Source organism: Lates calcarifer, linkage group LG4, assembly GCF_001640805.2.
Source record: "Lates calcarifer isolate ASB-BC8 linkage group LG4, TLL_Latcal_v3, whole genome shotgun sequence".
Taxonomy (NCBI): domain Eukaryota; kingdom Metazoa; phylum Chordata; class Actinopteri; family Centropomidae; genus Lates; species Lates calcarifer.
Window position 1 is genome coordinate 2,090,359 of NC_066836.1, and position 24,346 is coordinate 2,114,704.

The window sequence follows — 24,346 nt, forward strand, 5'->3', positions numbered from 1 at the left end:
ATATATATATATTTCTCATTCTCATATGGTCGTTATGGTTGAAAGATCCAGGAAACAGTAAGTGGACCTTGAGTGTTTCCAGGATAAAAGCAGGAACTCTGATGAGTAGAAACAGCGCTCGTCTCCTAAACTCCTGTGATTAAAAAAGGGGACTTTGTTGACAAAACAATCTCTCCACAAGGTGCGTTTAGCAGCTGTTCTGGAGCTTTCAGTCGGATCACTTGATCTTCATCAGCAGATGGATTGTAATGGAGTTGTAGATGTTCAAATTTCCTTGCTCTGACTTTAGAAACAGCGGTTAGGAAAATAATCTCACCTCAAAGTCAGTGTAGCTGTTTAAAGGGAATTTATTTCACAGATCTTTTCCTTAAAATCAGAGAGTGAAGAATTACCTAAAGTGTCTAAAGTTTAGGTTTCAATAAAATCCTCCGCTGCCATTCTGGTTTCTACCTGCAAACAAACACCACCTCCACTGTCACTCATTCCGCCCCATGTGTCAGGAGGAGGAGTCAGAGAGACCGCGGGGCTGCAGGAGGAGGAGGTGGAGCTAATCGTCCACCGGTGTGAGTGACTGACTGACGGACTGAGCGTCTCCAAAGTTTGACCGGTCTCTCGTTAGTTCGCTTCTGCCGCACGTTTGGCTGTTGACCAAACAAACCAAGAACAGAACCGGACGGACCGTGCACCCGGTGACACCCGGAGGCGCACGGAGAGGAGTCCGGGTTCCAGGAGGAGAAAACCCGAGAGTTTTGAATCTTTGAGGAGAAAGTACCGGTGTCTGTGCAGGAACCCGTGAAACAAAGAGTAAATCTCCTACTGTAGCTCCACACTGACCGAGCCGCTGTCCTCCGTCCTGCAGAAGTCCAGCTGGAAGACCAGGGACTAAACCTCCGGGATCTGCTTCCTTTTTCTTGGCTTGGATCCACACTATCAACACATGAGTGGGATTGACCGGACGCGCGGTTTCCATACAGTAAATCCTCTGGGATTAAAATAACGAGGGCGATGGATAATTTCTTCACAGAGGTAAGAAGTCTTCACTGGACTCCAGGCGCTCTAACTCTTCATCTGTTTGGTTGCATTGGTTAGACCTTCTGTCAGGGAGCTTCAACTCATGAAAACATCTTCAAACGTGCAGTTATTGTTGTCTGGTGCAGCCTGTCAACAACAGTGCAGATCCTTAGGCCACTAATGAGCACCAAAAAACCCCTTTAAGATGTGGAAATAAATGAGATAAACACCATCAAGTAAAACATCAACTCACTACTGTGACTTCCTCCTGAACTATAACAGGGGTTTACAGGAGTAAAGGTTCCATAAAGTTCTCCAAATTAGCCCTAAACTCGTAGAATACCACACACACACACATATTGTGAGCCCCTATAGACATATCACAGGAGTATCAGAGGGACTGTGCTGGTCCGACTGGGGGGTGGAGGATCCCAGTGGATCTGTGGTATTTCCGTACCTCTTTCCTCGTTTCCTCCAAGAAAAAAAGTTCTGTAAAGCTATTAATAGAAGTCTGAACCTGGATCACACCGGGAGGCTGTGATTGGTCACACATGTTGACTGGTTGAAGGACAGTTTGAGGGGTTTTTTCTTTATCTCCAGTTCATGATGCTGGTGTTGTTCTGAACTCTGATACTGGATCAGTTTCAGCTGAAGATGAAGCTGCTTCAGTCACTTTGTTATGATTATGGAGTGGTCATGGTGAAGCAGATGTGGATGTTGAGGTTTAATTCTTGACGTTATGTTGGTATTATATCCTGTCGTCCTATAAAGAACAGAAACGATGAGGCAGTTAATGAGACGGAAGACACTGGCTGATCATTGAAGTCATTTTTCAAGCAAAAGTCCTAAACATCCTCTGGTTCCTTCTCAATGGTGCTTTTCTCTTTTGTGATTGAAAGCTGAATGTGTTTGGTTTTTGGGTCTGCTGTTCAGACAAAACAAGACAAGTGAAGATGTCATCTTGGCCTCCAGGAAACATTTGTCATTGTGTTCTGATGCTTTACTGACCAAATGTCTGATCAGTTAACTAAGAAAGTGTCTTAACCATTTCTATAGGAAGCTAACGAATGCCTATATGAATAGAAATCAGTATATCTCTCATAGAAAAGTGGTTCGTCCTGGAAGCAACTCGAGACATATTTCAGTCGTGCTTATCAGTTTCTGTCATAATGATTTTGTCAGTGTAACAGGAGTGTGAGCTGTGTAGACAGATCAGCAGGTGGATGGGGTTGGGGGTGGGGCTAATCTTGGTTCAGGTGGGTTTATTCTCAGTGATTATAATCCACAGTTTGGTCTGTCAGGTGGATGATCTCAGCAGTCTGAAGCACGCTGGCTGGGTAAATCTTTCATGAGATGTGACTCATGGCCAATAAGCATTCACTGTTTGATTTACAACATCAGTATCCACACCTTCTCTGTGATGACGTTGGCCAGGTAACAGCAGCAAGACCTGAGTCATACCTCTGTCTGTCGTCACTGTGGCTGATGATTCTCTCATTTTAAAACTGGTTTCTCCTGATATAGCGGTGTAACTGTTACACAGCTGAACAGTTAGAAACAGTTCTGCTTCCTGGTTGAAAGATCACCTGCTTTCTCATTGGTGCTCGTGCTTTTTCAAAATCCAGTGAGACCAAAGGTCACGAGACTCATTGAGCTTGTAGGTGCCTGTGTGAGCGTTGAAGCTGAGTAAAACAAACACTCGGAGGGTTAAGAGATTTTTTTTGTGTACAGTACATCTGGCTGCTGAGCTGAGCAGAGGGAGAGGGAGAATATCTCTGAGTGCCAGAAGCAGGCAGGCGTTCACAATAGTCTCAAATATCGGTTTGCCTGCCTTTATATCTGCCAACTAATCGCAGCTGAAACAAAGAGCCCAGTCTTTAAGGAAAAGGGCATTTGACAAGGAAGTAAACCAGCTTCCAGCCGCTGCAGATGGAGGCCAACAGTCTGAGCAGGGAGGAATGTGAACTGGGAAGGAAGCTGGAGTGTTTCATATTTATACTGAGGACAGTTTAGATGAGGGACCCAGAGATACTCAGGCTGGACAAAGACACTCTGTTGATAAAGGGCATCGAACCTTCAACTGTCCTGTTGTTGTGAGAAACCTCCTTAAGATTCCTGGTTTATTGCTTTAGTAAATTTACTGTGGACAGGACACTGCTTCTCCTAATCTGTGCAGACTGAGACCCACAAAGCATCATGGGTACATCTCGAAGTCAGCTACTGCTTTGTTTTTAATTCTTCATCCTTAAATAATCTCGAACTCAATAATTTCCAGGTTTGATGCAGTTTGTTCTGGTTTTAATCCCAGAACTGCAGCTTTCACAAAATGTTTGGTGGTTAATCTCAATTTTAATCCAGTAGCCTGTTGTGGTGTTTGACAGAATCTTGGGTTTAATCCAGGCTTTTTAGCTTTGGTCACAGGTGTTTTTGCTTTTCAGGTAGCCTGTACCTGCAGGGTGTTGGAGTCTGAGGAAACTGTTTAACTGACAAACTGAACCTGAGAATGACCAGTGTAAACACAGCCACTGTTGAGTACAATGGTCTCAAAGAATGTGTTATTTTCAGCACTTGATGTTTGTAGTCACTGAACTGCCTGATTCAGTGTTGAACATCCCATCACTGTTGGTTCTTTTCTACTTTTTAAATCTGTCCTCTGAGATATTAAAGTGTTTTATGAGTCCAGAGACGCCAGCTTCACCTTAACTTAATGTAAGACACAGCAGAGCACCTCATCCCAAACATGACTGTGTTGACGATGACACATCTTTAAAACAGAGTTTTCTCGTCTCTAATTACTGAGCTGCAGCCAAAACGGTCTGGACCAGAGACAGTCCTGGGACTATAAATAGAGTCTGACCACAAATCCAGACTGCAGACTTTCATCACTTGGTCATTTTCTTGAAACACAAATGGGTTTCCCTGTCCAGAAACTATCAGAATCGTTTTTTATCCTGTGCAGAGAAAAGCTGCCAAACATAGAAACACACTGCACAAACAGGATCTTTAGTTAAAGCGTTGAAGACGAGCTCACATTAGCAGAGTGTTGGGATTTAAGCTGCTAATAGCTGATAATTTCTAACAGAAGTTGATGTTTTACAGATGGACTGATGTACAGATGTTCCTCCTTATCATAGCCACACATTTAATATGGTAATTCCTACAAATCATTGCTTAACATGAAAGCAGTAAGTGCTGGTTTCAGTGGAGAGTCCAGAGGATAATCATACTGAATACTGGCAGATAATTTTACCCATCTGAACCAAACCTATTCTGTTTTATTCCTACATTACCATGTTGATGCACAAAACCTCTTTGGAGGCATTCTGAAACACTAAAACTCTCCACTGAAACCAGGAGCAGCAGCTGTAGCAGGCAGGACGAGGCAGGTTTCACACACTGACACCCTCAAGGCTGCAGAGGAGAATAATCCTGGTGGGTGGGCATCACTGATTGGCCAATTTCCAGTTTTATTATATTATATAAATAAACAGCTTGCAGCAGAGACCTGCAGTGTGTTTGAAGGTAGAGTGTGTGTGTGTGTGTGTGTGTGTGTTGACACAGTGGAATCAGTCAGTTGAAGCCTTCAGACGGTTACAGGGTTTGTTTTTATTTGAACTGGTGGGCGTGGTGCGAGGCAGGCTTCACCTGTCCACCAATCAAACAGCAGCTCTGCTTTAGCTGTGGGTTTGCTCTGATCACAGTGTTGGACAAGACGAATATATTCATCATCACACAAAGTTTCACAACATCAGACACCGATAAAAACAGACCATAGATCAGTCAGAAAACAGGTGCTAATGATCAACAGGTTGAACATGTATCTGCCTTTGTGTTACTTAACTCATCATACAGTGTGGAAATAGCAAGACATAAGTGATTAATAACTGATGCCAATTCATAAACTCATAAAACCATTATGAGTTTAGATACCGCCATAAAATCTTAGTAGTAGTAGTTTCAGCAGTAATAAATGGTAACCAAGATGAAAGATCAGAGTGACCCAGACAAGTAAAAATACCTTCATCGTCAGAGATGAGTAGCTAGCCTTTAGCACCTGAAACATTCTGAATTTGTTTGAATTGATCCTTTAAGGCATTGGTTGCCAACTTTATTGGCTTACAACCTTTTCTCCACATCTTCCATCAGACTTTGCATCTGTATGTCTATGATGAATGATTACTCTTTCTCAGATTTGGAAACCTTCTACTCTCAATTCTAGATTTGGTCAGTTCAACCCTGTGTGTTGTCTCGATAGGTCAGAATATCCTGGTTCCCTGTGCTTCATTTCTGGGCCATTTTGTCAGGCAAATGAACCCAGGAAGACAAACGATCAGTGAGCTTGACCTGTTATGGCGGCCCCAGCTCTGGCAGTCTGAGCTCAGTGTTGGCGAAGAGCTGTTCAGAGGTTTGAAGTTTGCTGAGAGCTGCTACTTCATGGTTGTAATAAAATCACACGGACGGTTATACTTCCAAAATAAGCCTGTAAGAATCTGATGACTGCACTCGTTAACCTGGTTTTCAGGATCCCTGCAGTCCTGAAACTTAAAAAGCTTTTTATTCTTTCAGACTCTTCTGTTCCGTCTCCTCCCACCAGCTTCAGCCGCCTGCATTTCTCATTAAAGCCATAAAAAGTAACAGCCCAATCATAGATGTTAATAGGTTCACCACAACAAACAAAGCCCCTCCCTGTGTTATACTGCTTCATTTTAACGATGATTTTGACCGTTCAGAGTAACGCTGCTGTGTCGGAGCGTTTCTGTTCCCTCCCTCGGTTTCTCCCAGGCTTGTTTAAAGCTGAAACCTGACACCTGTGGAGCAGCCAGAAGGAACTGAAAGGAATTTAAACAGCTTGCAGATTTGTCGTTTTGTGCGCTGCAGACGCCCCCTGCTCCTCGTTGTCCTCGCAGGACAACTGTGTTGTACGTACAGCTGAAATCCTGCTCAGTCTGCAGCTTTTATATAGTCTGGAGTTTGTACAGGTCACCTTGACAAGTGACCAATCAGAGACTGGAGAATATGAGTCTCCTGTTTAACCCCCAGTAGTCACTCCTGCCTTAGTCGAAAAAGAAACTAATGAACACCAAAAATAGAAACATAGCAACTTGACAATAAAGGTCCATTTATTTTATGTTTCTGTGGCTTTCAGTCAAATCCCTCTGACCTTGCTCCCTGAACGGAGCTGGATTGTAATGGAGATGGTTTCGTTGTTGTCATGTGGTCTGAGTATGGAAATTTGTTCATGTGATAACATGTAAATTGCGGCCACGTGTAATTACTGAAACCAGCAAAACCATTTCTTTGTGAATTTGGCTTTGTGCTAAAGGGCTGCGTCATGTTGAAACAGGAGAGAACAAACACAAACTGTTGACCCAAAGTTGAAAGAACACTGTTTAGTGTAGGAGAAGTATAGGAGGATCTCCAAACTGTGACGGTGTTACAGTCTTGCTTCTCTGCTTCACAGTTTCTAATTAAGTTTGGGACAAAGAGATTCTTTTCCAGAGTCACATATAGGTCGGTGTCTTATTTCTCACATCACTTTAACGTGGAGTAAAAACAAAGGTGGAGCGAGCCGGTGGAGCCTGGCTGCTGGCTCAGTCATGCCTTCTTACGCCGCTGCTGAAATAACACCCACTCGGGGAGGCAGACACTCTGGACGTGAGCCAGAGCCGCCTGCACTCGATCTTAAACTGGTTTCACTGCTGTTAACCGACTGTATACAGGGCAGAGGGGCAACTGTGACTGTGGGAAATCAAACACGGTCTCAGTACAGACCAGCCCAGACCCTGGCTCAGACAGGAAACCTGTTATTTTTATTTCCTCCGTTGGCTGCAGCATTCCTAAATGCTCAGTTAAATTTATCGTTTTAATGAGCAGCTCAACAGACTGGTGGTGAAACAGGTAGAGAGACTTCAAGGGGCAGACTTTTGTGGACTTTAAGCACTCACCCTGCTGAAGTGCCCTTGAGCAACGTAGATCTATTGTTCTGTGGAGCCACATGAACTAAAGGAACCGAGAGCTTTCTGCCCGTTTGACTGCTGGTTCCTTGTAGATTTCCACCTCTGAAAGGCCTTGTAGTTTTCAGATCCAGTGAAACATGTGCATACACAGATCTCTTGGACATCTTCCTGAGATCCCAGACTTTTAAACTAAACTTTACAAGCTGCAGGCACCAACATGGCTGACCCTGTGTCCTCCTGTGTCATTCACACACCGTGGGTTCAGTTCTTTTAAGGGAAGGCGTTTATAAAGTTCTCCATAACACCATCCTCCAGGTTCTCTCACATCTGCTTCTTGTCTCAGTTTGTAGGTTAATCCATGATTTAGATGCCACAATAGCAGCCTTGTGTGTGTAGGTCTGTGTTGCTGTGATAAAGAGGCCGTCACGGTCGGCGAGGCCAGCCATTGTGTGGTTCAGATGAGGATGAGGTGAAGGCTGATCTCACACATATGTTTTGACTGCACACATCAGTTTGGAGGATTAAGGTTTCAGGATTCATATTAAAATTGTCTTTGTTTTGTTTTTAATTTCAGAAAATGGTCAATCTCTTTAACCTATTTAAGCTTTTTCATTTTCTTTATCAGCATATACACAAAAAATACTAAATGACTTTATAAAAACTGAGCAATGATTGGACGATGGAAGGAATAACAAATCAGAAACAAACTCAGGGTTTTTTGTAAAAGATGAGTGTAATGCTTCCTCCATCCTGCATGTGAATTTGGTCCATCACAAGCTTGAGAGATAGGCATTACTAAAATAAAATAATTATCAGATGTGTGACTGCTAAATGCAAAAGTCAAAAGTCAAAAACCAGAGCCAGATTTAACCCTGGAAGTTTGTCACGAGTTACTCTGCTTCTACTTACATGAAAAAAAAGTCCACCTCTTTCTCAGTGTTTTACATGACGTGGAGAGCTTGAAAAAAGAAATGCATGTGACTTTGGGAAAAAAATCTGTGCAAAAATGAATTATATCCAGAATCTGATAATCACAGAGTTGTTGTAGCTCCACTCAAACTGCCTCTTACTGAACCTTCGGAAATCTCAGCTGGGACAGTACATCATTTGTTAGTCAAGCTTTTTTTTCCTATCACTTTCCTCTTTTCCCTTCCTCCGTCCATAACTCTCTGTTTCTTCTTTACTGTTTCATCACCTTCCTCGCCATCTGTTCTCTCCTCCTCTGGCTTTCTATAAAATCTCATCTTCCTGCCGGATGGCTCTAAACATTCCTCTGGATCCCGACGCTTCCTAACCTCTCACTCTCTCCAGCTCCTTCCACACGTCTGTTCATACAGAGCATGGTATGCAGAAGGCATAAATTGGAATAAGGAATAAATTGTTCATCACTCAGTTATTGTCTTTCAAATAAATCCAAGTCATTGTTTGTGCTCTCACAGTTTTTCTAAACCTTTAATCTAAATATAAACTTCAGAGGTTCAGAGGTAGAGGTAAAGCCAAAGTCAGTGTTTGAATGTTCAGGTGTTCACAAAGGTACAAAGTGTGTGTGACCTTCAGTGTCACCTGACCTCTGGATGACCTCCCTGTCATTGAGTATTAAAGCAGAAACTCCATTAAGATAATGTTAAAAACCGTCACTCCTCCTGTATGTGATCCTGACGTATGTACAGCTCAGGAACCTTCACACTGCTGCATCAGAGCTCATTTCTTGGTTCGGTGGCTGCAGGGGAACTTTTTTTAAATCTGAGATGCTGTCCTGACACTAATCCCTGAGCGTCCTGCTGAGCTGTGGTTCCCTACTGCCGAACTGGTCAATTAAAACCAGGGGTGGAAGTTTCTGGATCCGACCCTGTTTGATTTATCTTCACTGATGAGGTGTCACAAGAGGACAAGTGTCTTGATCTGGGTTTATCAGACCCGCTGTAACAAATATTGCTACTTAATCTGTGTGTGTGTTTTTTCTTTCTTTGCATCAGAGTAATTCATGGTCCTTTTAGGGCCAAGATTCAGGTGAAGGTTTCTCTCTGGTTTGATCCTTTATTCGTCAGTTTAGACGTTTAGTCAAAAGACTTTAACGATTAATAAACCCAGCATGAATATCAGAAAATCACTGACCTGATGTCGCCAGTGAAACAAAACAACTTATACAACAAATACAAACCAATGAAAACAAGTGAAGAGAAAATAAAAGTGATAAGAAAAGAATTCCCCATGGCTGAAACAAACAAAGGCTGGTTGTGTTATTCATCAGTCTGTCCTGTAGTACAGAGGACAGGTTTCACCAGGACATGAGTTGTGTCTTGTCCCCACACACAGGGAGGTTGTTGTACAGTGGTTGTGTTGTAATTCATGAGACAGATATACCTAAAGGCAGTTTACACCTGTTGTAGACAAAGCATTGTGTATTACACACACACCTGCCCCACAAAATAAGTGTTCAGAAATTCACCTGGCTGATAAACTGCTGTAATAACTGAAACACCTGCAGGAAGGAAGCCATCTTTCTTTTTCCATTCCTTAGAGGGACAGAACGTATTGTCTTGTTTTTGGCTTCAGTAAAACATCTCTGAAAAGTTCTGCACTTTGTAGCTAGATGGCCCACTATGATCCATACTGACTCCAGACCTTTGTTTCAGATCTGAATAATTTGACTAGGGAATGCAAATAGTGGCAGAAGTTGTGTCATCTGTGTGTGACACCTCATCAGAACTGACTGTCCGATGCTTGATTATCTTCAACAGTTACTTGTTATCGGTTATTGTCTCAGATACATACAGTTCTGTTTCTGATCTGGGAGAGGGAGTTGGGGGTGGGGGGTTATCTGATCCTAGATCTGTGTTGACAGCAGCTTCCTGGAAAACCCCGTCCACACAAACACACATGCACACTCACACAACATAACACAACACAAGTGCTAGGCACAACCCGAAAAACCAAACATCCATTTCCACTAATTAGCTCTTTCTCATGCGATCCTGTTACCTTGAGAGAGTGCAGGTTTTCTCCTTTAAGGACTCCTCAGAGTACTTAATGGTACATCAGACTATTTTTTTATTCTGGCTATTAAGTGAAAGCTGAAAAGTTGGATCGTTAAGGATCTGGTTTGATGCAGCTGATTGATTTTTCTGCACCACATGGAGCCAAGAAGGCAATCACAGCAGCTCTTCAGACATCGTAGTCCCTCTCCTGATTCCTGGAGTCCATTTAAAGTTACTGCACTTTGAATGATCAATAAACAGCATCTCTTGGAATTTTATATTTATGTTCTGTTATGTCTTTGGCTAAAGGGGAGAAACAAAGTCTGAGTTTGGAGTTCAACTCCCAGAGGTGGGAAGAACCTCAATAGCTATACTTACAAAGGTTCAGCTACTTTACTGGAGAACTTCTAATTTGTGAAACTTTATCCTTCTCCTCCACTTTTTCTTTAAATTTAGTTTTATTGACTCTTTCATTCTGTTGTAGATTCACATTTTATTTTCAGCACTTTCCTAGTTGTCATGCGTGGAAATCTCCGCAGTTAGAGATTTTTGTCATGTACAAGACTTAGACTTTTTTTCTTTAATGTCCTTCATTTCATTGTTGTTTTTTTTTCATTCCTTAAATACCTTTACTAGTGATTAATGTGGATAAACTCATCCATCTATTATGTTATTTCAAAACAGGATTTTCCCATGGTGAGTAAGACGTTAAGGTCCTTTACTTTATCAGTAAGTGAGCAGTCTGATCAGCCAATAGATCAGCTTCAGTTGCTCTGAACAAAACACTCAGTGAATGAGCAACAGCTCTTTGTAAAGACGAATAGACTCACTGCAGCCTCGTGCTCATTCACCACAGAGAGAAAAAGATGTTCATCTGCTTGTCACGCTCAGCCTCCCCACCACTATCGAGTCTGCGAACACTTCATTGGTCCAATAAGGTCAGCGAGAGACGAAGTCGGAGGGTTGAAGAGAACGAAGTGGAACATTGTCTCTGCTGAATGAAGGTTTCCTGAGCACCAGAACTCAGCCTCCGAACATGCAGGCTGTTTAAAGTGAGGATGCAGGGTTGGCATGATGAAGCATTTAGGTTAGGCTTAAATTCAACCCTTAAGTAGTTAAATATCCTCAAGCAAGGCCCACTTTACCTGCAGTTTGCACAGATTAGGAGGGATTCTTTGGGCCAAAAAATGTCTGTATATCTTGGACAATACTTGGCTTAATTCAGTTGAAAAGTGAATGTTTTTGTTGATGTGGAGGCTTCATGTGACTGTTGTTTCAAGTGCACTTCAATGACTCTATTTCAACTTGACAACTTACAAAGAGATGTAGGATGTAGTTATTTGTCCCAGTTGTGTTATATGTCACTTCTGTTCAGTCAGCTCTTGTTTCCGAGGTGAAGGACTGAACGTTTGAACCTCAGTTTTTCAGCCAGCATGGATGATCTACTCATGGAAAGTTTAAGCACCTATGGTCCCACAGCAACCGAGCAAACCCAGTCTGTTTCACCTAGATGTTTCCTTTTAAGTGAACAAATCGGTGCTCACTGGGACGCTCAACAGACTGAAGAAGGACTTCAGTGTAACCTCTTGAGTCAGACAAATTACAAAGAAATAGAGTGTGGTAGTTTTGGCACACTTTGCAGGTCTGATGTACTGTGATGTTGTAAATCAGACGTATGTGGCCTGTTGTCATCCCGCTCTGGTGTGAGGAATGTTGGCCGATGAATAAACAGTGTGTTTTTGTTGGGTTTGTTGGATTAAACTCTGGACGCCTTTAGCTCGACGTGGTTTCAAGTGGTTCCTGAGCTGAAAATACGCAGTCTTTGTTCCTTGAAACATGGAGCCATCCTCTCAATGTTGAGCCACATTTTGAAATTCCGTAGGTGGTAAATGAGTAGATTTGATCAATTATTATCATTTTAAGATCCACTAAATCAAGCCTGGTCTTCTTGTTTTAAGTGAACTTTTTGAAGTGCTGATGAATCAGTGTGTCCACCAAAGTGCCCCTGAGTTAGCCTCAAGAACTGTAGTAGTTTTAGCAGCTGTGGAGAGTCCACTCCTTTCTACCTTTTCAGTCTGATCTCTCAGGTTATGTGTGTCCCAGAGGACAACTTTCTCATTACTTTGTGTGAAATATGGTGGTTTAAATACACTTCTACTACTGTGCTAAAACAGACCCTTTCAGTTTGTTTACACATGCACTGCAGAGTAATTCTTCTCTAATTCCACCCTCGCCTCGCCACTTAACCCAGTTCCTCACCGGCCAAGCCACCAGAGTTATTAGATTGTCTTTGCGAGTGCACTCAGTGACTTGACACTTTTCCAAAAAAGCCATAGAGTCATTAGAGGAAGTTAAAAGCTCTGAGGGTTGAAACTTATCCCAGGACCAAGCCTTTCTCACACTGAACTGAGCAAACAGCCCGAGCCAGAATAAACAAGGCTATCTCTGCAGTTTACTGGGTCAGACTGCTTCAAAGGGATTTTATACCTGAAGATCAAGGCTGGTTTCCTAAACTCTGATCTGTCTGAGATAGAGCTAATTCAAAAATTAAAGGCAGAATGTGAAAATGTAGGTCAATGGGGACTGAACGAGATAAGAGGAAAATCTTATTTTGATTGAGTATAGGCTATGGCATGCTGGATTTTTTCAAGACAGCTGAATAAAGAAAAATTGGTCACTAATAATGGTTGGCAAGTGGCAGAGGAAGTAGGTGTTATGTTGCATTAACAGAAGCTTAACTTCATATTTCATTATAGCTCTGAGCAGAAAGGCTCTGCTGGTGAAAACAAGGATTTTGCAAGTGAACAAGCAAGTCCAGTTGCTTTTAATTCAATCCTTCTTGGAATAAAAAAAAGGCCTTTATGACTGAGAATCTCCACAGACATCTGTAGTATTATTGTCTCTCTGAGTTTCCTGTGACGGCTTCACAATTAGAGCCATCCCATGTTTCCCCAGTTGAATGCTTTTAATGTGAAACAGCAGCAGAAGGACTTGTTTGGTTTACTTCGTCACTAATGTAACACAGCTCTGATATGGTGTCAGGAGAGGAGTTGAAACTGAATAAAACTACTATATACAGAGGTGATTAAATGATTTCAATAAATTCAGTGGCTATTACTGAAAAAATGACAAACATAAACAGTGTCAAAATTGGGGTTTGATTTTCCCAGAGCTGGAACAATACCCAGCTTTTGCCCACCTTTAACTGACTGCAGATACGTCCAGGTCACAGTGAACTACTGCTTTAATTTGTGCAGCCACACAGTGTGTCTCTCAGGGTAAAACTGCCCCTTTTGTTGTACAACAAGGCGTCTGTTGTTTGTCTCAGAAGAAAGGCAGAGAGGGGAAGACAGTATTTATATTCTGCCCGTTCCCTTCGCTACGAGTCTGCAAAACCAGCGCCAGGCGACCACAGCTGGGCAACACATGGCGGGTCTGCCCTCAGCTGCCAGCCCCTAACACACACAACCACACATCCTGCAAGTACACCTCCCCAAAGCACACTTAATACATGTAATTGTACATGCACACACTTTTTGACCACTCTCGCTTTCACAAAGACAATGTCTTTAACACACACTCACATTCTCTCATGCACACACTCACACACACACACAGAGTAGAAGAAAGTAGGTCAGGTGGGCTTTAGCGAGGGGAGTTTGGTCATTTCCCTCCTTTATGGGCCTAAGTGGTCTTTAGAGGTGGAAACTGGTCTAAGCTCAGTTAGTTCAGCATCAGGTCATTGTTGATCCTGAGCTGCAGATCCTCAGAAAGTTCAAGAGACTTTGCAAAGTTTAGTTTCCTCCTTTGAATTCTGAGTTCCTTCCCTCACGTGAGTTTGATTTGGTTTGTTTGCTTCAGACAGCGGCTGAGACGAAACGCTTTTCATGTATTATTGTGGTGGCTAATGACTCACAGACAGGAGATTTGATTAATTCAGAAACTAGTTTTACTGCATAGTTTAACTTTTTCTGATGTTTTGATCATGTTTAAAAGTCCTTTGGATTTTTACATTCAACCAACCAGATATTTTTCTCCTTTCTCAACCCTTTTTTTCAACTTCTCTGTCCTTCAATAAAAAATAAAGACTCTCCAGTGCATCGTGCAGACAGCCCAGCATTGATCCTCCTCTGACCAATAGCTCTTGGACAGGAAAATATCGTGGCTTTATTTAATCAGGAGCTGGATTTCCTGTGGTCTGGCTTCATGAAATCTGGAAAGTATATTCTGTTTGGTTACAAGCAGAAGTAGACGATACATACACAGTGGTGATATTCAGTGTTTGTGATGGGATAAACACAGTAATGGTGGTGCAGTCGGTCTTTGTGTTTGTGAGGTGCTCAGCAGGAAATTAATGCAGGTAACACAGTGAAGTGTGAAGTGATTTTTGACTTCCTCCCAAGAATCCAACAGATTCTCCTTCATCTCTTGATTTTAGCAACAAAACAATAATCATCCAGGGCCAGAAATCACATATTCACTTAAAAACCAAAATGTAATCAATTATTTCTTGACCTAGGTCTGATCTGTCCTTAAGGTTTCACTGCAGAACATCCACAGGTGTTATGATATCCTGCTGACCGACAGTAGTAGAAGCCAAAGTGTCACCTCCTAAAGGTGAAACAAAAAAGCAGACATGGCTGAACGGCCCACATCTCTCCTTTGAAACCAAACCAGCCTATGTCCCAGGCCACAGAGGCCCCCCTCCCAGAAATGCCTGACTAAAAATGGCAGACAAAACCCCACTGCCTTTTTTTCTGTGGATGTTGCATGTTTGACTCAGTGAGGAGAAAACAAGGAAGCTGCCCAGCAAGCATAACTGAGATTACAGCCTGGGCTTGTGGGATTCACAGTCGCTTTGTTCTATAAACCAGAAACAGCTTGAAAGCGCCTCCTCATTCAGAAAAACAAATGAAAAAGGGAATTTAGTTTTAGTTGTTGCTCTTTACAGCTGGACTCTGCTGCTACTTTCACAACTGCAAGTTGCTCTGATAAACCTGGCCTGATTGGCCTTTAAACAGCTCCATGGGACAATTAAATACTGTGGCAACTAAAAGACCACGTCAACAGCCAAAGTCTTTTTCTTTACCTACATCAGTCCACATGGATCCACCTTGTGGCCCTCTAAAATGTTGGACACATCTGTGTTCTGGGCTAACTGGCATGAGACTGAACCAAAATGGCCGCCGCCTGCATAGAAATATTCCCATTGAAAGGCAGGAAGGCAGTTGACAAAGACGTGGGTCCAGACAGGAAAAGTAAGTTAGAATTTCTTCACTTCAAAGCTGTTTGTTTTCAAAGGGCTTCTTCAATTCTCTTTTGAACATGTTCATCTTTCTTGCATGCACAGGATAGAAGTGTTTATGTTCTAGTTGGGGGGTTAAAAATGTCTCGGAGCTCAAGTTGTTTTTTACGCCTTTTGTTGTTTCATGTGGCTGTCCTGTTAGCAGAAAGCCAAAAGCATCTTCTCAGTTGTCTGTAGCTGGGCCAGCGACCAGGTGCTGGCACCGATGTTTGAATGACAAGCCAATTCAAAGAGAACCAAGAGTTCTTTAGCTAAAGAAAAAGTGAGGGTGCAAAAGGTCCCAGTGTGCAGGTGGCTGGACTGCACCGAGACTCTGGGATCAGCAAGAACATTAACTGTTTTTTAACTGTACAGCTTTCCTTGTGGCAGTCACCAGTGCTCTTGAAACGTTTTAAAGTTCACTGTGGACAAATCTACAAAAAGCCGTGTTTACTATCTGGTCGGCAGTTTGTTTTTTGAAGCAGACAGAGGAGGAAGTGATGGGGTCAGGGGCACCACAGACCAACAGTGTAATTTGTGCCAGATCTGCAAGAAAGTCGCAGAGTTGCAGAAAAGTGTGGATGTATTTGTGCGATTGTGAAGACTGGTATGAAAGCTGTGACTCGGTGGGCCTCATGCTGCAATCACATCATCTGAGGTGGATGGTAAATATATAATTGAAAATACTGTGCATTGACCATCATATCTATTAAGTTCAGGTTTAATCACCCTGAATGACGTGAGGCCTGATTCACTTGATTTGCAGCTTTAAGAAAAGTCTCAGTTTCTCATTCATAATTCCAACTTGGAAGCTGGTGTCAGTGTTATTTACAACTCAGAATCAGATCATTACAATAACTTCAATATGACATGAACGTAGCAGAAGAGCCAAGACTACCTCAGGGGCCTTGGATTGGCTCTTTCATTTCCACCTCACATGGAAGTTGGCAGCTGTAGTTAAAGCTATATTTGATTCTGATGGTGACCCAGATTCACAGTAAAAAAAAAGAAGTGTGAACGTCTAAAACCAGTCCAGCAGCATGATGGACTTCTCTATATGCTCATATTTGCCCAAATATGTTGATGTTTTCTGAGAGAGAAGCCTCATATTCAAACATATTTTCACATATTTTGGTGGAGTATTTGGGTGACAAGTCTCATGCATGGCATGCTGTGGATTATGGGAACTGAGGGTTGTGAGGAAGATTTTTGAGGATTGATTCCTCCAAAGTCGGGCAGAAATACACTGCAGTCGCTTCTGTTACAGGATAATCTCGTCAGCCAGTTACGACGGTCCTGCAGTGTGACCTTAAAAGGACACAGTCAGAAATGTTTTACACCTGGCTGAGGTGCAACAGTAAGTAGTTCATGTTCCTTCAGAGTCAGCAAGGTCAAAGCTAAACACAAAGCTAAATACAAACACCTGTTTTTTACATCAGCCTGTAACAAATATTCAGGGGGAGTCGCTGAATTCCAGTCTGACCTTAAAGACACATGACCTTTTCACATTTGTTTTCTCTTCGTGAATTTGATTCATTGCGCATTGTTTCTTTTTGATTATTTTCAGTCGGTAATTACACAGTGTGGTTTGCTAAGCATGCATGCTCTTTCCAATGCTGGCTTGCTCTGTATTCATATTTATTCACATGCTATTTACTCACACGCTTGAAGCTTCAAGTCTGCTGCTGCTGGTGACTGAGCTGCTTCCTCACTGGAGCAGTTAGTGTCGTCTTGGTAGCTGAAGGTATTTTGAGTATCATAAATGAGAACTAAGACATGTTGCTGGGCTCTAAATTAGTTACTGAGCATTGAAATTGCATTTGGACATATATAGGCTGATCCAGATGTAAAGATTTGTTGCTCATGTTAAAGCACCAAAGAAGAAAATGGAGCAATTTCATGTCAGACACTAAATACGTCATGAGGAATTGACCCATTTCAAAGTACTGGATTCTGTCTTTGTTGTGCAGTTTATTTACAGCACTGAACACTGAGTCATGAACACTGGCCTCACCATGAATCCACTGTGTCATCAGCGTACAGTGTGAATCAAGAGTCAGTTATTCGAGCGAGTTACCAGAACAACATAATGAGAGCTGTAGAATAGTTAATGAGACACACAGTGAGTCATCTGCAGCACTCACTGTCTGTTGTGTTTGCTGTCATCAGGAATTCATCAGCAGGTTCTGATGAATACTTAAAGATTTGTTGGTTGATGGAAAGCTGGAGAAAGGTGAATGTTTGCACACCGATCCTCTGTCCTCAGTGCAGGTGACCGAATTATTCATGGAGACTCTAAAGCTCTGGAGTGACATCTGTATTGTTCATTACAAATCAATCAACATTTGTCATGCATTGGTGGTAGTTGTGTTTCAGAGGTTTGTCACATTTATTGGTCATTTTATTATATGAATGGAACCTCTCTGAGAAAGTCTTTGTATGTTGATGGTGGGTTTTCTAAGGTTGATGCTTCTTCTGAGGAAAGGTTTAATCTTGTGTCACACCCATTTGACACTGTTAATATAAACAGATGTGTAGTAAAATACAGCACTGCAGTGGCAGCTTGTTAAAACATGATTGAAAGGTTCTGTACACATGGCTACAATCTGCTAAATAATGTAATTATCCCACTGTTTTATTTGAAGAAATAGTTATAATGTCATTCAGGTTGTAGCATGTTTTGATGACTGACAGTATTAATCACTGATTATTAGTCCGTGGTGATTCAGACCCTCAACATCAAAACACTATCCATACAGAGTGAATATTTATAACCTTGTCTTCAGATAAACATTTAAAATGGCACTTCAAGTCAAAGTCGCGTCACATGTTTACATTTGTCTCAGAAAGTTCTAGTGTAACCTAAACCCCACTTGTCATGTTTTTATGATACGATGTCTAATAATGCTCCAGTGGAAGGAAACGATCAGTGCGGACTCGTCACAGTCACATGGACGTACTGACAGCAACAACAGCATCTCCTTGTTTGGACTGAAGTGTCTCCAGGGATTTCAAGGTTTTATTAACCTCAAGTTTAAAGTCAGCCGGTCGTGACATGGCCGCAAGACAGTGAATCCTCACACACCCTGCTGAGTCAGCCAGGATTCATTACCAAATCCTACAGATCCATCCACAAAGAGTTTTGGCAAACATGTTCAGACTCATAGAAGGCCATGAGCAAATATATGGATGATTGAGCAATTAGATTTACTGAAAAAAGGGACCTTATGTTGAGTAAAAGGCATCAGCATCAGGTATTTTTAAAATGGTCAGAGTTTGGGAGTTTGTTCCTGAAAAGATTTTCAGCCGACAGATTATATGATACCAACAGTTCTGTAGAAGTTATACAGACAGGAAGGATACACCAGAGACAGCAAATGTTCAGTCACTGTGAAATTTCTTCATGCTTCCTTCATTGTGGCTTAAACTGAATATGTCAGAGTGTAGACACATGGTCTGAGCTGTTGTCAGTGACAGAGAGCTGTTGGACGGTGTCCACCTCCACAAGTGAGATGAGAAAGTAAACGTTCCAGCAGTGTGATAATGACGGCGCTGGGCTGAGAGAAAACTGTTATTAGAGCAGTTTCACGCTGCAGGGATCAGCTGTGACACTCAGAGTCATGTCTTCTCTGCTCCTGGTTCACTTCCAATGCACATACAGTCATTTCATCTGTCATTTAGACTCAGGTGAAACACAGACAGCTGACAAATCTTTAAACAATCTGCCAACAACACAAGATATTTCTACATATCTACAATTCTGCCAACAATAATTGGAACTGGGAAATGGGATTACTTGGTATGAGAATAAAACCAAGTCCTGCCCACCCCAATTAAACCACAGGAATGGTTCAAGAATAACAATTCAGTCAAATCAACAGTTGAGAAAATGGTATTTATTTGAAGGTTGGACCTCTTATTGTAAACTAAAGGTCTTCATGGTTGTTTTAGACATTGTCAGATCAGTAAAACAGGCCCCTCATGCAGCAAACGTATTTAGCTTGTTGACAAATTAGCATCTCCTTCATAATCTGGTGTGTTTGTAGCCATGTTGCGTCTCACCACAGTGACAACACTCCTCTGCAGCAGTGTTTTCTGTCTCATTTACAGAGCTGGACCTTTACTTGTTCTCTCACAGCTCATGAAACCGTCCGTCTCCGTTTTCCCCCTGGCAGTTTGATTGTTGTCCAACCAAAAAAAAAAAAAAAAAAAAAAAATGCTTCCAAGTCTCTCTCGAGTCAGCTGCAAATTCACATGGATCCACCCTACAGCTGCTCTCCAGATCCACAAGAGCATGCCTTTTAATTATCCACAAAGCAGCTGAGGAGGATACTGAGAGCTTCATCTCCCAAAACTTGATGTCTCTGAAGTTTTGAGAATTCAGCGTGGGAAGTGTTGTTCCCCCCATTTGTTAAAGGCTTAAAAGGTTTGCTGAAAATTTGGTTGAACTGGCTCTTAAATTGGCCCACAGTCTTCGTACCATCCTTTTGATTCAGTGTCACTTTTTTTTCCCTCCTGGCGGAGGCGTCTCTTTGTGCTGGATGTTTCCTGATAACCTGATCACTGTCAGCAGGAGGACATTCAGCCGATGAGCAGCTGCTTCCTGTGGAGCCACCAGTCAACACCTCTGCTCCCGCCCACTCTCTGACACCAGAGTGTGCTGAGTGATGTGACCTCTGACCCCTCCTGACAATTGCTTTGTTAATAATTCAAACCTACCAGGTGTTTCATGTTGTTAACGTGGCCGTGAGCCTTTTTATTCTCTTTTAAGTGCAGAGTGACTTATTAATCTTTGTAAAGTTTTCCATTTATGCTGCTGCATACTACTTTACTTAGAAATATCATATATCTCTAAGGGTTTTCATTTTTTCCCCAAATCCCATTGTGCTTTTACAGCACTGACTTGGTGCTTCATGTGACCATCAGCTACCTTCAAGCAACCAAAAATTCACTAACCAACAACCAATCAAAGGTCATGGCACTCAGAGACTGTGCTTCAGAGACGATTATCTGTCTTTAACACTGAAGACAGTTCACATCTCGTCTGCTCAGGCAGTCAGCGTTTGCTTCTTTTAACCTGGACCACAAATGGTTTAGTTGCTGAAATTTTACCAGACTGGAGCCATAGCAGCTCGGTAAACACTCTTTGGGCAGTTCTGGGAAGCTAAGGCAAACACATGGATGTGTTCCTTCGAAGTGCTTAATAATAAGTCCAGAACTGTCCTCTGAAGTATCTTGAGAGTGATGATTTTTGGATGATTAATCTGTTTTGGCTGGCTGAGAAAATATGAATCCAGTTTAACTGAAGTGTTCATTAATGGTAAAATAATCTAAATAATCTCTGTTTATCCTTTTTTTAACCTCAGTTGTTGTCAAGAGTGATGGATGTTTGCAGCAGGCAGCAAAGTGAGGAGAAGGCTCAATTTGAATCATCTCTGGCAACAAGCTGACTCTGTATGTGTTAGAAACAGTTCAGGTTCTGGCTGAGAAGAGTAGTTCTGAGGAAACTGTCCCTGCCTGAACTCCCACTCACACACACCACTCGAGAGAAAAAAAAAATCCAACCACACTCTTGCTTTCTAAATGTTGACCATCTCTAAGTTGAGTCTGGGCTCTAAATATATTCCGACCACAGCGGCTCTGAGCTAATGTTGAAGTCATCGTCGGTAAAATAAGGCGCAGGAGCAGAGAGTAAGCAGAGGGACGAGAGGGAAGCTTGTTAAAAGTTGATCCTGTGGTCAGTGGATGAATTTTACAAAACAGAGTTCCCTTTGTCCATTTCCCATTTTTAAACTCACTGTTTTCTTTTCTTTCTTTTTATGTTTCCAACTTTGTAGAGGAAACATTTAAAATGATTTTCATGAGTGAAACTAGACTTTATGAATGAGTGTAGTTATTTCTGTACTGGCTATATCAAGATAAAACAGTGCTTCTGGAGCCTAATGGCAGCCGTCTATAGCTGTAATCATTCCATTTTTTTGTTCTTTGAGATCTACTGTGAACTTCACCTCAACTCTTCCCTTTGTCTCCTGAAGCTTTGTCACTTCAGAGCAGCTGGATTCTTCAACACTTGACTTCCACTTTGGGGAAAAGTAGAATAAATACCCCATGGTGATCTAAAAAAAGCTTTAAGTTGTAACAGTCCTGTCATAAATATGCCTGTTGAATTCATATAGATTTCACATGTGGATTTTGCTGTTACTGGTTTTACATCTGCCCCTCATTTCAGGTCTCGTCTTTGGTTTTGGTTCGACCGTTAGCACTGAAACTGTTTGCAGGGACTCTGTGGCAAAGGCAGTAACTAAAGCTATTAGCTAAATATTTTCAGTGTTTTGAAAGAGACATTAGGTTTCACTGTAATGTATTTTTTTAATTTCACGTTTCCTGTGGTAGTGGGTGAGTTTTCCTGCTGCAGTGATCCACGGCAGCTGAGTAAATTCAGTTCAAACCAGTCTGTTTCAGCAGTCGCCCTTCTTGGATTTGGTCTCTGAAGTACTCCAGCTGTGTACCCTCTTTTCACTGAGGATGTTAACAGACAAGCTTACCATATTTACATTTGGTCCTTCAATCGGGCCTAGTCAGGACGAACAGTTCAGTCCCGCTGCCAGTCAGGGAATAGTAGAATCAGATCTGTTGGAAAAGGCTCTGCTCTTTGGAGGATCTTCAAAGAAAAAAGCAGCAATGAGGATTCTGTTCTGTTACGTATAAGAAGGAAGTTGGGATGTTGGAGCAGCAGACGTGATCGGCATGAGCCTGTCAATAGCTGCAATGTACATCTGCATTTTGATGTCGAAAGGTCAACTAAAGACTGGATTTAACATGTTGGGTTATCCCAGCAGAGCATCATATTAGCTTCTTGTTTTTTTTCTTTATTCAATTAACTGTAGTTTCTACTAGCTTAGCCTATCTTAGCCTAACCTGGCCAATCTGCATAGGCCAGGTGGCTAGCATACTTTCCTTCCAAGTTTACAAAAGCTGTACTAGACCGTTTTTGTGTGTTGATGAAAAGACTGTAAACTGAGTAAGTGTTTGGTATGTTTCGCAGCTTGCAGTCCTCTTCTTCACTGTCTTTGTTAGTGCAGTGTCCAGCAATGGTCTGCTTTCACTCACTCAGTCCTTCTGTTTGCAGTGACTGTGATATGCCAAAGTCCCCTCTCCCTGGATCAAATTAGGACGTTTTGTTAGATTTTTTGTAACGTTAGGGTTGGCGTGCGTACAAGGAAACAAAATGTTTAACATCTGAAAATAAGCGAAATGTGGACAAAAATAACCACAAAGATCTGATCATTAATCAGACTTTGTTTGTATGTAAACAGGAATATTTGTGCAATAGTTCTATAAACACCTCATAAAACCAGCTTCATCCACAGACTTTGTATAAAGCCGGTAGTCAGCCCATGAAACACTAATCAACAACGTTTAAGTCTGTCTAGTCAGCAACTCCTCGCAGCGTCTGATTGGCTGCTGTGAACTGGTCCATGCGTGTTTTATGGCTGCCGCTTTACGTTCATGTGATAGCAATTAGTCACAGATCATCCACAACAGAGCATGTGTGTGAACTTAATGTAGTTGTATTCGTGTGTGTGTGTGTGTGTGTGTTTACAGTTGTCTGTTGCAGTGATAACCACAGTCCTCCTTTCTCCATCATCATCATCATCAGTCGCCCTGAATACGATCTCCACAACCAACCAACCACTGACTTCCTCTCTCCTACAGTACAATGAGTCACTCTGTTCATCCATATAAACACCGACACAGTCTCATAGGTTTGTTTTTGTGCTGAGTGACAGCTTCTGTCCTAACTCACATTAAAAATACATCTTTAAACAATGACTCTTGACTTCAAAGTGATTTACTGAGAGGAAGTTTCAGCATCATAAATGATCCAAAATACACCCACAGCATGTTTTAATAAAGAGTAGGGAAAAAAATTCACCTTTCACTGGATTATGAAAAAATGCCTGAATATTCAGAGAGAGCCTTCACTTGGCCGGATGTGGCAACAGAACTCCTGCCACACACATGGTTTCATTTAAGGCCGAACAAGCGAACAGCCGTGTTTCACATTCATTCCTGCAGCAGAAAAACTGGAATTTGGCTTTTCTGTGTCTCACTCACAAACCGAGTGGGTGTGATTAGGCTGTGATTGGGCCCTGTTGTTCTGCTGCCACATCAAGGAACCACAGACTGGAGGGATAATGTCCTCTGCTGTGTGAAATCTTTCTTTTTCTGCGTCTTCTTGAATGGTAAATTTTCCCCCTCTGTGATTTTCTTCCCCATGTTGTGGAGCATTTTCCACAAGCTAACATGTTGTATTTGTTGTTGGTCATGGTTTGGTTTTGTTTTCATGGGATCTCAGTTGAGTGGGTTTTTCCTCATATTTAAGGGCCAACACCAGAAGCTTTCTAATACACTTACGCTCTCTTACAAGGATCAAAGATGAACTTGTAGACTATTTTAAGTGTGTGTTGGGATGCAGTTGCAAAGACAAACAGTTTTAGGATCCATTATTTGCTCTGATAACAAGATAACTGTCTGCTCTTGGTTGTCAGAGCATGCTTGAATATGGAGATAGTTTTGAAACTGTTCCACAAATTACGTAACTTTGGCAGAAAATTAATGTTTAATTAATTGTTAATTAATGTTAAAGTTTGTGCAAGTTAGTGTAGTAGAAGTTAAGATTTTGTACCTGTCAAACCACTTGATCATCTAGTGAACTTTGGACTGTGGAATGTTTTATGTTAAAATATGGTTTGACTCTACATATAATTCGACTTTTTCCACACTACATTTATGTAATCCTCCTTTTTGCTCACACTGGTTTGACTGCAGCACAATGAGGGTGATGTTTGACAAAAACCATCACACACCACCTTCAGCTCATTCAGATTAGAGTTTGGAAAAACCTTCTCTCCCCTCTGATGAAATTACATGTCATGTATCATGAATTCCAGGCTTCAGCAGACGCTCTCTGTTTAGGGTAGAATAATATGTGGCACTGCTCACTGAGCTGGGTGGTTAAGAGGTATGTAACGTCTAATTAAGGGGTATTAAAGTCTGGAAATTCAATAAGGGGAGCTGAAGTGAAGGCTGCAGTTATTATGACAGATGATGTG

General features: G+C 41.9%; 1 protein-coding gene across 1 annotated transcript in view; it reads left to right on the top strand.

The window, feature by feature from the left end:
• Positions 1-310: 310 nt before the first annotated feature.
• myo10 (myosin X) overlaps positions 311-24,346 on the top strand; it is a 113,318-nt gene continuing 89,282 nt past the window's right edge. Inside the window, exon 1 of the mRNA XM_051069777.1 lies at positions 311-1,026. Coding sequence (XP_050925734.1) covers positions 1,006-1,026 — 21 coding nt within the window. The 5' untranslated portion in view covers positions 311-1,005. The remainder of the gene's footprint in view (positions 1,027-24,346) is intronic.